This window comes from Triplophysa dalaica, chromosome 15 (assembly GCF_015846415.1).
Source record: "Triplophysa dalaica isolate WHDGS20190420 chromosome 15, ASM1584641v1, whole genome shotgun sequence".
Lineage (NCBI taxonomy): Eukaryota > Metazoa > Chordata > Actinopteri > Cypriniformes > Nemacheilidae > Triplophysa > Triplophysa dalaica.
The window spans coordinates 7,584,624-7,600,834 of record NC_079556.1 but is presented as its reverse complement, the minus strand read 5'-3'; the positions used below and the strand labels follow the sequence as shown (position 1 = coordinate 7,600,834).

Sequence of the window (16,211 nt, the reverse complement as noted above, 5' to 3'; positions counted from 1 at the left end):
CAATATTTTGATTTTTCTGCACTCAGAATCCAGAGTTTTAGACGGTTGTATCTCAGCCAGATATTGTCAGATTCTAACACCTCATACATCATTATTCAGCCTTTGGATTATTTAAAAATCTCAATTTCGAAAATGTAACTATAAAAATGGTTTTGTTGTCCAGGGTCAAATATATATCAGTATGCAAAAAACATTTAAGAAAAAAACTTCACATTGTCAGTCAGATTTCTTGACGTTTTCAAATGTCAAATGCCAAATGTACCCCTAACTAAAGAATGACCCAGTGTTATTCATCAGAGAATACATACTCTGGAATTCTCCCTGATGTTGGATGGGAAGTCACTGAATGTACATCAATTGAACTCTTGTTATTGTGGTACATCTACCGAAGGACTAAAATAGTACATTATAAGGGTATGGGGCTATACTGTGTTGGAGGTGGGTACACTATAAAGTAACATGTCTTGGTAGTATGTAGAGTGTTTCACACAGTCAAATAATACCATCCACATCCATTTCTTTACTTCCAAAAATTTAATGACTGAATTATTTACAATGTATAATCATAGCAATAATTAGGACATGAAAACAAATAATCCTGATGAGCAAAAGCAAATCTAAACAGGTCAAATCTGTGTTAATAACAATTGAAACATTTGATGAATACATAAAAAATAAAATGAACTGTAATTAACAATAAACAACCTTCAAAAAGTCATTTGGAAAAGCAGTGAAGCAGGAGTTCCCACATTCAGCATCAGAATGGTGCATGCCACCAAAAAATAAATCAATAAACAACTCAACCAATAAGGAAGAGCAGAAAAACTTGCTTCAACAAAGGTTCAATAATAATGTTTTTATATATATATATATATATATTTATATTTATAGAATTCTGTACAAATAATGAATATTTGGTTTTATATTCACCCTTCATATAGATATGATATACAGTATAATAAATGAAAATATTCTCAGCTAAACAACTACCTTCCTCAATTGTTAATTTCACTAAGCTTTTATAATATTTTCACAATCTGAGATCCAGGATTAATCCAGTCCCAAGACAAAGCTTCTCTACAGTAAAAAACAGAATCGGACCAGGTCCATGAGACTCAAGTAGCCTACTGAAAGCCCACTAGCTGTTTAAATACCATGGGTCTGAAGGACAAATCTTTTCGAATAAGTCTTTTTCTAAATACTCACGTATGTGAGATGGCAATAAAAATGTATGTTTTATGAAAGCTTATTTCAACCAAATGAGCACCCAGTGCAACTCTGTTGAAGAAACTGTGGCCATCAATCAATTGAACTGATTTTGTTTTCTTACAGTAAATGTTTTTAAGGAGAAGGTGAGCATTTGTTATGTGTTTAGAGCTTAGCTCACTGTAAAGTAGACAGCGTGTCATGTTGAAATGATGATAATGAGGAAGCATGGGGAAGACATGAGGATCTGTAAACAGCAGAAACTGTTCAAACATGTGGCACATAAACATATTTGGCACATAAACACTGCCTGTGTTACAGTGGGCTTGCATGTTTGCATATTGAAAACTTGACAAGTCGATTAGAAAGGACAGATTTCACAATGCAGCAGCAAAGACACCATCCACCTTTCCTCACTATTTATAGAAAAAAGATCAAATAAATAGAATTTCCCAAAATAAGAAACACAATGGCTCAGTATGATCTCGCATTCAGAAAAAAACACTTTCGGTACAAGCATGCCGATTTTATGTGAGGTTATTGTTTGGAAAGGCCAGAAGAACATCCGTTGTAATCATAAGCACTCATTTAATCTACTCCATTACATACAAACTACAGAGATATAAATGATTTATTCTTAAGAATGATCAAATAAAGCTTTTGATGCTATTAAATCCGAGCTATCACCCAGTGCAATGACACAATGCTTGATGGTTTGTTCTCAAAAATATGCACAAGGATAAATAAAACTAACATTTTCTATAGCTTGAAGACACTCTATTACAAGCCTTTTCCAGATGAAATGCTGTAATTGTGTTTGAGCGATGACATAAAGCAGAATAGGATTACTGCAGAGAAATGAAAAGAAAATATTTGCTTCCTACTACAAGCTCCCTCAAGGTCACACCGCGCAAAGGAAATTGAGACAATCACGTTACAAGAAAGTTGAGTGGAAGTGATAAAACTAATGTCCTTTAATCCCCGGCCTACCCTCCATATAGAGCCCACTGGAGCAGAAAGAAATACAGGGCGGTCTCCTCAGAGAACATAAAATCTTTTTTCATTTGAAATGAGATAGTGAATTAAGACTAGAGCTTGACGACACTTTGCTATACCTGTTATAAGATATACAGTAGTGAAGAAAATGAATGAAAACAGTCTCTGATTGGTTTAACAGAACTTGGGTGAGTTCACAGATCCCACAGGATGTCCAACAACAAAAAAGTTCACTGAAGGAATAATGTCATGGGTGAAATGCCAAGTTGTGCTCAGTGAATTCTGAACACAGTCTTTGGGAAACAGGTTTTTGAGGCTGTCGGCAGTGACACTTCAGAGGCTGTAAATGTTACTGAGATGCAAACAGAAGTGTTCATGTATCTTCGATTAATATTAATAGTGTTCAAAAGTCAAAATGTTAGTGCCAAATGGGTATGTTAACTTCATGAAATCTCTCTCTGGGTATAATGGGTATTTTTAAAACGATGTTAATAAAATAATAATTGATCGAATAACAATTTATAGCAGCATGATTATTTTCCATCTTAATAATTTAATATAATTAACCATCATGAGGTTTCCTTTAACACCTAGACTCTAAATAATCACTTATATTTGATTATAGTCATAATTTCTGCACCACTATTGTTAATAAACTCGGGTCACTGGGTGAATTTTTTTGCATAATTTTCTTATTAAAAAAAAACAATAAAATTGTCTCTGATTGTTAAGTTAAGGTATTTAAAAAGAACATGTTATAACAATGTGAGATTGCAAATGTTAGCTTTAGGTTTGATTTAAATAGTTGAATTTATACTGTTGGAATTGTATGTGGACTGCATGCAACCTTAATAGTACTTTTGATGAAAAAAACATACTTTTCTGAAAATCAGCAAAATTACACAAAAAACAGAGGCATACTGTCTGTCGGAAATACTAACAGACATTAATAGTGTGGTTTCTCTTTCATCAATCAATGTTAGGAGATAAAAAGCTCCCTGAATCTTTAAACTAAAGAAAACATAAACTGACATAAACTAAAGAAACATCCATCAGTAACCTTCAAGGCAGCTAGATAATAGTAGAAACCCTTGGCCTCTGACCTTCTCCTTCAGCTCAGACAGATTCATTGATTCGCTTTGTCATAAACAACAAAATACATGTAGGCACAAAAGCAGGTTTTGTTTAAATCACAGGACAGATGTGTGATAACAGCAGATGGAGAGGAAAATGGCCTTTTCAAAATAAAGAACTTAATAGGATTTTTTTGGACTGGTAATTAACCACGTAAGGTTGAAGGGATGGAACATTCTGAGAGATTAAATCATAAATAGTCTCACAAAACCTTGCAATTCAACTGCAACAGTATCTTTGAGAAGTTCAGTAAATTCATTTCCCTTGGAAATACATACAGACATACTTTTAGAAGAAAGTGCAAAAATTTACGTTTTAAGCAACTGCATCCAAAAACCTAGTTCCTATAGAATGATATAAAGCATAAAAGTATGAATGTGTAATAGGTGTATATGTGCTATAACAATACAAATGAAAACCACCTTTCTAGTTCTTCTAATTGGATAGTGTATACCCCCATAAAGAGAATCACTTCTTTAGGCTGTGACTTCCTGCTCTGACCTACAGCTTCAATCCAAAATGTATGATTGAGGTATTTCAGCACTGGCACATGCAATGAGAACTCATGAGAAGAAAACTCATTAAATAAAATAAAAAGAACATTACTGTGTAGAGAGAAGAGGAATCAATGAGAATGAAACTATAACACCTGAATAAATGGAACTAGATTTTTGTTCATCTTCATTTCTCAAATATTGAAGCTTTTCTCCATTGAGTCCTAATTTTTATAATAACAAGGGAACGGTAACGTTTGAAGTTTGGACTTCACGTGAACTAAATTTTTTAATCATAAAAAGTGCTAAATGGTTCTCAGCGACACTCAGTGAGGGATTCAGATTTGACACGTTATTCAGGTGTGATTAAAGATTATGTAAAATATTACTCTGTGAGGCAACTTCGTTGTCACACTGGTCTACAATTGCGATATGTAATGCAGTATGGTTATTTTGGCGATGTATGGCTCCATTAAGAGACAATTGCAACTCAAACTGGCTTTACATGTTCCAGGCTTTTCCAAAAGAAGGTAAAAAACCCTTTCAACACCATTAAAGTGGTGTTCTAAGATGATAACACTCCAAAAAAGAAAAAAGTTCTATAGTGTTTTGAAAATTTCTGATGACTGCGGTGTGGCATTTTTAACAGGTTTAGTCTCTGAGAATAATGAGGGTGTGATGATGGTGTTTTCTGTGACTCTCAGAGTCGTGTCTGGGCCTCCGGGATGTAGATCTCGATGCTGTCGGCTCGCTCTGATGCTGAGTTTTGGCGAAATGAAGCTGCGCGTTTGGCCGCCATGAGGCGCCGTCTCGCCTCCTGTCTCTGGCGGTCAGGTAGGTCCAGAGATTTTTCTCTCGTCATACTTTTACGCAGGGTTTTCTTTGGTACAGGTGGTGGGAGCTGAAACACATGAGGATATATGAAATATAATACAAATTTGAATGTGTTTGGGAATCTGTACACAAATGTATAGTATTTTTTATTCAGTTAAAATTTGTCTCAAGTAGTTCATCATATTAAAAGTACTACTCTATTTAATTTGTGTGATAATAAAAATGATAATAAAATATCTATGAAACATAATTTGCATATTAAAAATTAATTCCAGCGAAATTATAAATTACAATTCCCATTCTAGTATCCATTCTAGTATTGAGTATCCATCTCAAATGACCTTAGACGGCTTGGGCAGAGGATCGGTAAACTCCTCCCCCTAGACTGACAGTCTGCTCCCAGTTCCATTTCAAAATGTACCAGCGGTTTTTATACATCCAATCAAATTGCAGTGAAAAAACAAGCCGTGCCCACTTTTTTGGTCATTTTTGTTAAATTTTACATGACCATTCTAACTAATCTAAAACAAAGAAACCTATGTTAGGAATAATGATTCTTTTATGATTCTTCGGTGGTGTTTTTGCAACAATTCTTTGCAAATTAAAGAAACTTCTTGTAAAGGTTTTCTTAAATGTTTCAGGACAAATTTGATGGAGGGTAACAAATTCAGCTCTCACCTTTTTCACAGGACTCTCAATAAGTCTCCAATCATTGGACTTAATCTTCTGCAGTTCATTGAATTTGGAGGTAACATCATCGATAGAGAGCTGCAGCAGGTCCCAGAACCCGGCGAGATCCTGAGAGGTGGGTCGAGGCATGGCGCTGGGGTCCTAAAGTACAACCAAAGATATCAAACTCTATACTCTGTATAGTTTGTCAACCCTTCCTGACTTTTAAAGAGCTGGTTTATAAGAGTCTATATCGTGCAGTATGCCAGGTTGTGGTGGGTTTATAAATGCAAACCAAGCACCCAGCACCAGCCTGCAAGCTTGCCAACTGCACAATACAAATTGGGCGAGTTTGCGCGGTTACCTGATTTACAAAATTCCTTAATGGATTGAGTGCTAAAACAACACAGACAGCACATGCAAAAAACAACATTATCGGCGGTCGCAATTCATTGTCAGTGCATTTCCGTCTGCGTGTTTTATCATTTGTGACCCGCTCCGTCATTTCACTTTGACCCAAAAACACATTATGAGCTTCATGTGGAAAAGATGTTCTACAAGTTGCAGAGATTAAAGGCACGAATGACAAGACTTTTTACTTTGGTGTATATAGTTAAAAAAATAAATTGTCCAAGTGATGCGAAATAATGGAGCCGGTTAGATTTGTTATAATTTCAGAAATCTGTGTGTGGACAAATTACTGTAAACTGTAAGAGAGTTTTTGTCATGGACAGAATGTTTTATTTATGAGAATTAAGGTTGTTTGCCAAAAACATCACTGTACTTTGCTTTCTGCTTTTGAGGTCTTGGCATACTTGGTGCAGATGTTATTGTGTATCATAGCTAATGAATATGACAACAGGACTAAAGGCTGCCAAAAACACCTTAACTAGAATAGACAGCCACAGTGAACGTGTGTAGAAGCTGCCATAGCAACAACAAAAAGAACACACATGCACACATACACTGACATACACTGGCTTGTGTGCACTTTTATGTTACTTACTAGGTTTTGCTGGCAAAGCCAATAAAACTGCTGGAATTTCTGAGACATTAGGAGCTGTGCGCTTCCTACAGCGCTCCTGATCTTCCCCAGGACTAATAAACAACAAGAGGAAAAGTAAATATTTAACTACATACTATTTCAGGACAAAATCATTTTTACACAGTAAAAAATTATTTGAACTTCCTGTAGCTGGTACGGTGCATGGTGCTTTAAACGCCAAGGTCATGGGTTCAGTTTACAGGAAAGACAAAAAACTGCCACTTTGAATAAAACGGTTTGCAAACTGCAGAAATGTGCACTTTTATAATAAAGTAATAAATAATAAAGTGTTTCCCCGCATTGTTTGTCTTGTGTTGCCCCAGAGCAAAAACAATTAATATTGTAAATAAAAAGCCAAGCAGATAGCTTCTCTTTAAAAAGACACCTGAGGCTGTTTATCACAAGTTTTGACAGTCAGAGCAAGCAAGGCCAATCATTTCTCCTCTTAGAGAAAAGCCTGTCAGGGATATTATTTATAATTGAAATCCAGATGGGAAGGTTGTTAGTGATCCTTGCATAGTGAAATTTAACTCTCTTCTATCTTAACAAGCATTTCACATGTGAGTGACAGTCAACAAAGTCATTTTATTAAGGGTAATAAGAACCATCACATTTATGCTTGTGTGTTTCTCATTGCATTTAAGGTAAACATTTTATCAGTACATGTGTTCTCTAACCACCACCTTGTCAATAGCAATATATTGCAACAGCCCTAGTTTGATCTGTAAGAAAACTGTCGTAAAAAGTCAAGTTAGTATCCTGCATGGTGTTCCTATATCTCCACAGCTGCCCGGACAACCTTGCCTCTTCAACTCCGTGTTCGTGTGGGGTGTCCCGCTGGATCTTTGCTTCCGGTTCAGCTATACATTGCTGCAGAGGCCGCCGATCAGCCTCCCCTAGGATCCGTGTCCCATGACTTCTCCGCCATCTCCGTATGACCGTGGTTGACTGGGGAGTAACTTGATTCTCACACTGGTGGACTTTTAACATTTGTATTCAGAATCTCTCCCTCAAGAACATTCGAGAGGCAGGACAACTTTTAGCCGAGCGGATTCTTACGCTTGTGGATAACTCACGTTTGTCTTCGGAATCCCTTCCTCGTGGACATTTGAGAGGCAGGACAACCTTTGGCCGAGTGGATTCTTTCTATTGGGGATTTCATCATTGTATGAACTGAGGTAATATTCTCATGTTAATGAGAAACATAGAATATTAATTTATATTGTTTTCTGTGGTTTGTTTCACATAAATCCTTTAAACGTTTCTACATTAATATCCTGATAATGTAAAAAAGTAGAAATTTAAACATTTAAACATAGCAAAATGAACTCCAAAACTGATGTACACCAGTTTAGAACCACTGCTCTAAAAAATTCTTACATATGCTAGAGCTTTTCTACATCGTCTCCCCATCTCTCTGTCGTTCAGAGCCTCAGCGCGTTGTGCCATGGAAACCTGACAGATGTTGACAGATGTAATTGCTCACACCGCAGCTCTCTCAGTGTGAGCCTCTAATAACCTGCAGCTCAGCCAGCGTTTCACCGTTCGATGTGACACCTTCCATGGATTCGTACCTGACACTTTGAAACCTTATTGAAAACTCCATACCAAACAGATATTATATTTATTATATAAAGATTTAACGCAATCAGATCACCAAACTGCAAGAACTGAACTCACTCTCTTCTGACAGGTCGTTCTCTTCTGCCTCTCCCTCCAGCTCTTTGCACCATCCCTCGATCTTTTTCGTCTCCGTGTGGAGCAGCTGCATGAACCAGCTTCCGTCCCTCCTGCACGACGGCGAGGCTCTTCCCGAATCTGATGGTTGGGGCGGCGTCACCGTAACCGCTACCGTGGCAACGGGTTCCCGCGGCGACGGCTCCAGCCAGGGCTCGGGGCTGCGCTGGGGACTCGAGGGCTCTGTGGGGGTGCGGTAGTCCTCACGGTAACTGAACAGGCCCTGGGTTCGGACGGTCCGTACCGCGCCGTATTGCGTGGGTGTGCTGGGCTCACTGTGACGCTGGAAACCTCCACCGAACTGAAGTCCTTTATCCTCCATGAGAGGAAAACCCTCCAACTCGAGATCTGCTTGGACAGAGGCCGTGACGCTGTTGGAGCGCTTAAACCTCCCCTGACTGTATGACAAAGAAAGATTTTAAAGAACTTGTACTTTGGTGTATTGTACCTGTTTACCTTATGAACCCAGAGATACAAATGGATATTTACCGTCTCTCATCTTCCACTTGAATCCCGACTGAATGATATTCTCGGGAGCCTTTACTTTCACACTCAGAATCAGTTGCCGCTTCCACCTGCGAGAGAAATGATAAAACAGACCTCATGACTAACCACATACATCCAAACATCAGGGCTCATTAGGAACAATGGGTGCTGTTGGAACAAACATCATATTGGTTTACATTTCTACTTTTACGCCATTTTACACGTTGTTAAATCGAATAACAGAATTGTTACATCCATTACGCTCCATATTCCGCACAAGAAGATTTAAATATAGTATATTAAATATAGTAATATAGCATCCATTTGATGGGTATTACTGCTTCTGGTTTGCAAATTTTAATTCACAAAAATCCTACGAAACATGTTGTCTCTCAAAAACATGTGTCCTTTTTTGTCTTATTCGTAACACATGAATTTTTAGGAAAAAGTATGAAAAAATACTTTATCATTTTTTTTGTTCTGTTGAACACAAAAGAACACATTTTAAAGAATGTAGGACAGCAAACAGTTCTGGGGCACTTTTGACTACCATTGCATTTTTCCTTCTATGGTACAGATTTAGAAAGACTAAAAGGGGAGGAGTTTTGGGGTGAAGTATCCCTTGCACAGAAACAGTGCTGTGCAACCTGCACATTCTGACAAATAACACATTTACGATTTACGAACTCTGAAATCATTACTCGGCGGTTAAAGCTCAGTTTGATTTACCATAAACACACTGACACTATTTCTAGGAATTTACAACCAGCCCAACATAATTGTAACACTCCGTCGGTCCCTTAGTTTTTGCTCCAGGATGTCCTTTTCCCACGCTCCCTTACGAGTCTGTGATCACTGACTTTTGCACTTGCACCCAATTACCCGGACACTATATGTATTCTCACTTGCCTATTGTTCCTTGTCTGGTATTAATGTTATGTAATGTTAGTTAATGCGAGTTTATTTAACGCTGGTGAATGTCTAGTTGGAGTACCCTGTTCGTTCTTTGCATATCCTTGTTTGTTCCGTAGATTTTATTTTGATTACTTCGTTTGTTCTCTTGGATGTTTTGGATTACCGGTTTTGTTCCTTATATCACCTTTTATTATAAAACCTTTTACCATTCCTAAGTTCCGTGTGACATCGTCCCTTCATCAGTGTGACATCATTACAATAATAATTTGTGTGATATCCAAACATTAAAAAAAATTATAATCTTCAAACATTTCATTCATCCTGTGATCTGTCTCTACGCCTACAAAAATAAAATCCTTATAATATTTTCAAAGAAAAATACTAGAATAGAAGTTAACAGTAACTGAATAAGAGGGCAAAAAGTCAAGCCAGACGTTAATAAACCATTAGAGGCATTAAAGTGACTCCAGAAACTGCTTGAGAGGTAGCGAGTACTTCTAACAGTGAACCGTAGCTCTCAACAAAACTGCAGTGGTATGCCCTGGTAAAAAGACAATTATAACTTTAAACCTTTAATACGTAAGGTGTATTACAAAAGATTCCGGTCACTTAGAAGTGTCTATTAAATGATCTGAAGAAAGTGTGACTCACAAGTGCTGGAGAAGGACAGGTAAAAGGTGACCTTAAGATCACAGGATAAGATGATTCACATCAAAGCTCTGACAAATCAGCTCTCCCTGACCTGACCGCTGAAAATTTAACGAGTGGATAGGGTGAGAGGAAGTATTCTTGCTGAGTGAATCATACTTTCAAGTATTAGAACTAGGACCATAGGATTAGTTTTCTTCAGACGCAAGCCAGTCCATCAGGATTATGGCTAGCAGATACACTGCAGCACTGTGGACGGAGGCACTCTGGGTAAATATGATGAAAAATGGGACTGTTTGCTGATGTGCAATGTGTGTCGTGACAGGAAAAACTAGACTGCTTTCTTGAAAATCAACGGCGCTTCACCGACGGCTTCAATTTTTGCCATCTATTCCAGCTATTTATTTTGCCATCTGAAATAATATGGAAAAGAAATCCTTTTTTTTTATTTGAGTATCTGGCCAAATAATGGGGAGGATGGTTGAGTGCTTTTGTATTAATAGACTAGTGTGTATTTGTCTAGGTCGGATGTTCCGTTCAGTTCAGGTGCCAAAAAAATGATCAGGCGAGAATTTAACGGAACCAGGAAAGAGTGGATTATCACCAGCAGACTGGCCCCAGAAATGAGCTCCAGTCATGCTGGAAGAGGATAAAGTCTCGGCCTGTTTTTCTTTTCTTTAAGACGATCTATGACGAAAGAAAGTCATAAAAAAAGACAGAAAAAAAAAAACAGAAAAATATGTATAAAATGTCAAGGTGATTAAATGAGGACAGAATTGTTTTTTATCCTTTTAAGTTTGCACAAAGACTTCTCTGTAGGTCTTCCCCCTAACAATACAGAGGTAGGCAAGAAACCGTAAAGCCCCAAATCTATAAATTAACCCTAAAGCAAATTCTAAAATTTTTGCAAAACACTGAGAAATATGTGAAAACTCATGTGTAGTGTATTAGACGGGTCGAGACCGTGGTTCGAGAGCGCAACTGTGCACGGTCTCGAATCACGTAGGAGATCGGGAGCATATAAGAGATCGAGTGACAGGACCGTCGAAGAGAGAGGACCGGGCTCGAACATGTTTGTATTTGTATTTATGTTTTGTTCACAGGCGGTCGGCCGTGAGGGTCCGCCGGCTGTTATTACTTTATAAATGTTAAAATGTTTGCCGGTTCCCGTCTCCTTCCTTCCCTACTTTGAATCTCTCTACATCCAGACACTGTTTCCACCCTTAAGGGTAGACAGTCAACCAACATAAAGTCTCTCACAACATTAAAAAAACAATTTAAAACCCATTTATTCTGTGAATACTTGAAAAAAAAAATCTTTCAACAGGTGGTCTAGCTTTTGTTGAAACCAGTAACTTTGTATTGGCGCCTACTGTATTATTGCTCCTGTATGACAAATCTCTTCTTGCTCCCTAAACTCTTTGCAAGTCGCTTTGGATAAAAGCGTCTGCTAAATGACTAAATGTAAATGTAAATCAATTACATTCTTTTTTACAATGTCTACTGGCTCAGACTTTGTCAAAAGAAATCCTGGCTCACGCTTTGTACATTAATTTAATTAAAAATCATTATTCATCTCGTTCAATATATGACTTTCTTCAGTGGAAGAAGATATTTTGATTCTGTGGTTTGGTGTTCATACAGTTGAAGTTATTGGGGATCAGTGTCTTGGGTTGTTAACGTTCTTCAAAATATCTTCTTTTGTGTTCCGCAGAAGACCGAAGATCATGCAGGTTTGCAATGACATGAGGTGAGTTTTCATCTATGCAGCAAATGCAGCAGATTGGCCAGCATTGTGTATAATATAGCATTTTCAACAGTGTACTTTTAACTAATGCATGACCTCCAGGGGGCAGTGCGAGAAAGCAGAGCAAATACACTAAGGGCTGAGTGAGGCAAACCCAATTAACATTATTAGGACATGATCTCAACACAGATATTTACAAGAAAAGACAGATAACCGCTTGCAGCAGGAAGACAGACAGGAAGAGGAAAGAGAGGAAGGACAGCAAGAGTGTACAAAAGAGAGAGAAAGAGAGATCTAAAGGAAAGGGGGGAGCCCATTCAGTGAAGCCTGAGTTGAATGTTAATTAACGGATTGCGGTAGGATGACTCACAGAAAGCTATTTTTAGCACAACAACACAGACCGGAGGTGTGCGTGTGTATATAATTTTGTATTTGGGCTCTTATAATAACCTACATTCCTTTGGTTAGGCGAGAATAGTTTTCATGTGGAGCATGTGTTTGTGTTTAGCACTACTCTACTCAGCAATGTTTGCCGGTGCACTTGTGAATATTTGTGTTTGCTCTCGACAGGTGAAGTGGTTTAGTCTTGATTGTCGAGTGCCAGATAAACACAGCGACAGTGATTGAGAGAAAAAAAGCCGTCAGGTGCCCAATATAGGAACAAATAAAAGTTGAAGAGGAGAAAGGAGCAAAAGATAAAGGTATGCAGCTACGTTCTCTCTGTATGATTACGGTGACGTTATCCATGTCATCAATGAAGGGCTAATGTTAATTGGTGGTAACGTTAACTCTTACGTTTGTTAGCCTTCTTGCTATATGATGCTTGCTATGCTTATACAACAATAATTCGGTTTTAACTCAACAAACACGAGATCTAATTTCACCGTAAGTTTGTGCTTTGCAACAAAACTGTTTCAAGGAAAGTTATTATTTATTTCCATCATTGGGGTTAATTTTGGGCCCTGTAATTAGCCAACGGAATTAACATATGTGTAGGAAGTTTCAAAGACGAACATTTGCTATAACTCTGTTGCGTGACAAAGAATATAATTTGAGGCAGTAACCAAGGAGCTAATTGTTCCTCCCTTAGATTAGATTAATATAGCGTCTAACGAGTCATGACAGACATTTGCCATGTAAGGGCATGTTTATTTAAATTTGCAATTCTTAAGAGTTATATTTAGTGGTGGGCATAGATTCATTTTTTTAATCTAGATTAAAATGGCTCATTTCAATTCTGCCGAAGTTATTCAGTATGTGTGCTAAAATAATGACTAGAAGTAAGTCTTTGAGAACGGGTTTCTCAAGCCAGGTGGCGCATTAGACCAGGGGCTCATCTCCTGTTTCCAAAATGTATCACAAACTGCTTGAGAAAACTGTTCTACTATGATAATTTGTGATGAAAATTAAATTATGTTCAATAAGATGTACTTGTGTTACTTCCGCATTAGCTAAGGGATGCTTTGCGTTTAGGTGGTACATGAGACTGGAAGAGCTCCTACAGTACATTCACATTTAGTCATTTAGCAGACGCTAAATTACAGCGATTTACAGAGAGTTAGGGAGCAAAAAGCTATATGTCATACAGGAGCCATAATACATTAGGTGCCAATACAAAGTTACTGGTTATAACTTAAGCTAGACCACTTCCTGTTGAGATAATTTTTTTTAAACCAAGTGTATGTAAACCAATTCCATACAGAAAACAAATTCCACATTGAACAAGGTGCAAACAACCTTAGTCTTGTCGAGGTTTCCATTGGGTAGCTTCTTAAAAATAAATTTTCCCTGAAGCAAACCCGGCGGCTTCATAGGTGCATCCATGCTAGCACGTCACGTTTGATCTGGTCATTTCACAGTAACGTTATGTTGTGTTCAGATTCTGATAACTTATAATGTTTTGTGCAGAATTGTGTTTTTAAAATGTTCTGTTGAAGGATTTGTGCAATTGAGAAATATAAGCTTGTCTTACAATTATATTGTTATGGTAAAACATGGCTGTTTGTGCAAAATTTTGTTTTTGTTTTTTTCTCGGATGGGTGGGATAGGTGGGGGGACACCCAGAGGGGAGGAGACGAGAAACAGGGAAATGCACAGAAAATAATTCCCAATGCAACCTACTGTGTAAACGTACAACAGCTTAAAGGACCAGTGTATCGTTTTTTGGAGGATTTATTGACCAAAATACAATATAACATACATAACTCTATTTAGAGGTGAATAAATACCTTACATAATGAAGCATTATGTTTCTCTTATTTTAATATGATTATTTTCCATTTACACAGGGCGCGGCTCCCCTTGCGTGGAATATTGTTGACATGTCGACATGTTGTTTCTACAGTAGATCTAAACATACGAACTGCTCTACAGAATGAGTTTTGTAAATATGCTATCTCTTTCGGGAAAGAATCGAAAACGACATATTAATCCTCTCTCGTCCTCCACATTGCTTCGAAAGGCAGGGGGGAGGGGTGGAGTGAACAATTGGTTGCAATTCACACCCTCACCGCTAGGTGCCACTTAAAATACAAACAGCACCTTTAACCATCAACTAACAGAAAATATGACTCAAGTGTTATTTGTTTGACGGTCAGATAACTGCTCCCCCTTTATTTACACTCAACCTGAAAATTCTTTATAAACTTATAGACGAACATTGATGATAAACCTATTGTTGCACTTTACCTGTATTCCTATCGAGGACCTGGGTGTTTTAAGGTACTCTTCGGCCTTGGAAACCAGCACAGCTTTATCGCAGGTCATTACTGAGCTATGGCTATCTGTGGATGGGTGTCGCTTTCCTGCCATTGCCATGGCAGCCGCTTCCATGGCGATGGTTACAGCCTTGGCACTGTCCAGACTGTCTGTGGAGTTATAAAGGGCTCGACCCAAACTCAGGCTTAACCCTTCAGAACCCCAGAGGCCTATGGGACATATATAAAGCTTCTATGTTATTTTGAGGAGGAAGTAAACACAATACAGAGTTCCCAAAACTCATTAAAAAAACGTTAATGGGAGAGATTAGTTTACCTCTTATTCAATAGCAGTAAGAACAAACACGAGTTAGCAGAATAAAACTGTGCCATATATGAATCAGGTCACTGTTATTCTTGTCATCTCAAAAACGCCTTCTTTCTATGCAAATAAGGCTAATTGTAGCTAATTATATTGCGTCTCGTTTACAAAACACATTGTTAACTGCTTTGCCTAACAATCCTCTATTACTACCCGCGGAAACCAAGTGATAAACATTTATTAATTTAAAAGACGTTTGAGTACATTTTCATGGCACCAGTTTATTTATTGAAGGATGTCCAAATCATGGAGAAAAACGTGACAAAAAAGCATATGTCCATATGAGAAGAGTCGATTCATGTTCCTGCATCACAGTGAGGGAGTGACGCTGCACAATAAGCGTATGCTTCTTTGTCGTTGTCTACTGCATCCTCCAAAACATTTGCATAAATCAGAGTATCAGGTGAAAAAACAACAACAATGCATGCAAATGAAAAGCGCTAGCAGCGAGAACAATTTTATCCAAGCAGATTTCCCCCTTAAAGGGATAGTTCATGCAAAAATACAAAAATCTGTCATCATTTATTCACACTCATGTGGTTTAAAACCTGTATATGACTCATATCAAAATCTTCTTTTGTGTCCTGCATAAAGAAGAAAGTCAAACAGCTTTGAAATTACATGAGGGTGAGCAAATGATGAAAGAATAATCATTTTAAACCTATAACGCTCAGTATTAAAATATGAAAATGATGCACACTGTTCCCTATGTTCTAAATCAAAGTAAAGCAGTCAGAAATGTGGCAGGGACAGACACGAAATCGATTAGTTTTACAGACCCCCTCTGGCCAGCTGTCCCTCGTGGTAGGCATCCTGGGTGGACTCTGTGCTGCTTTGGGCTGTGATGGAGATTAGGGGTTTAGAAGTGGAGCGAGGGGGCACAGGCGGAGGGGTCCTCTTGTAGGTGGGTGTACTGGGTGTGTAGGTGACCGCTGTCATATAGGAAAAAGGGAAATAGTTTAACACACTTTTGTATTGAAAACAAACTGAACTGAATTTTACAAACAAACCCTATTTAGAAAAGGGTGCCATAAACATCCCATTGCCAAAAAAATATATTTACTTGTGAACTCAGAACAGGGAGATGAAAAGATAAAGATGTTGTGAGAAAGAAGGAGTGGGAGACAGAGATTATTGAAGGACAGAGACTGAAAGAGTCAAAGAGCAGAGTGATTCAGCACTGGTACAAAAATAGATGTTATAGCCAAACAAATCATGCAAC

The 16,211-nt window shown here is 37.9% G+C and overlaps 1 protein-coding gene across 2 annotated transcripts in view; it reads right to left on the bottom strand.

Annotated features, from left to right (window-relative positions):
- Nucleotides 1-602: 602 nt before the first annotated feature.
- dlgap2a (discs, large (Drosophila) homolog-associated protein 2a) overlaps nucleotides 603-16,211 on the bottom strand; it is a 135,113-nt gene continuing 119,504 nt past the window's right edge. For both annotated transcript variants that reach the window (XM_056767935.1, XM_056767936.1), the window contains 7 exons: nucleotides 15,769-15,921; nucleotides 14,600-14,838; nucleotides 8,605-8,690; nucleotides 8,059-8,513; nucleotides 6,340-6,431; nucleotides 5,343-5,495; nucleotides 603-4,731 (listed from right to left, as the gene is read on the bottom strand). In XM_056767935.1, coding sequence (XP_056623913.1) covers nucleotides 4,531-4,731; nucleotides 5,343-5,495; nucleotides 6,340-6,431; nucleotides 8,059-8,513; nucleotides 8,605-8,690; nucleotides 14,600-14,838; nucleotides 15,769-15,921 — 1,379 coding nt within the window. In that variant the 3' untranslated portion in view covers nucleotides 603-4,530. The remainder of the gene's footprint in view (nucleotides 4,732-5,342; nucleotides 5,496-6,339; nucleotides 6,432-8,058; nucleotides 8,514-8,604; nucleotides 8,691-14,599; nucleotides 14,839-15,768; nucleotides 15,922-16,211) is intronic.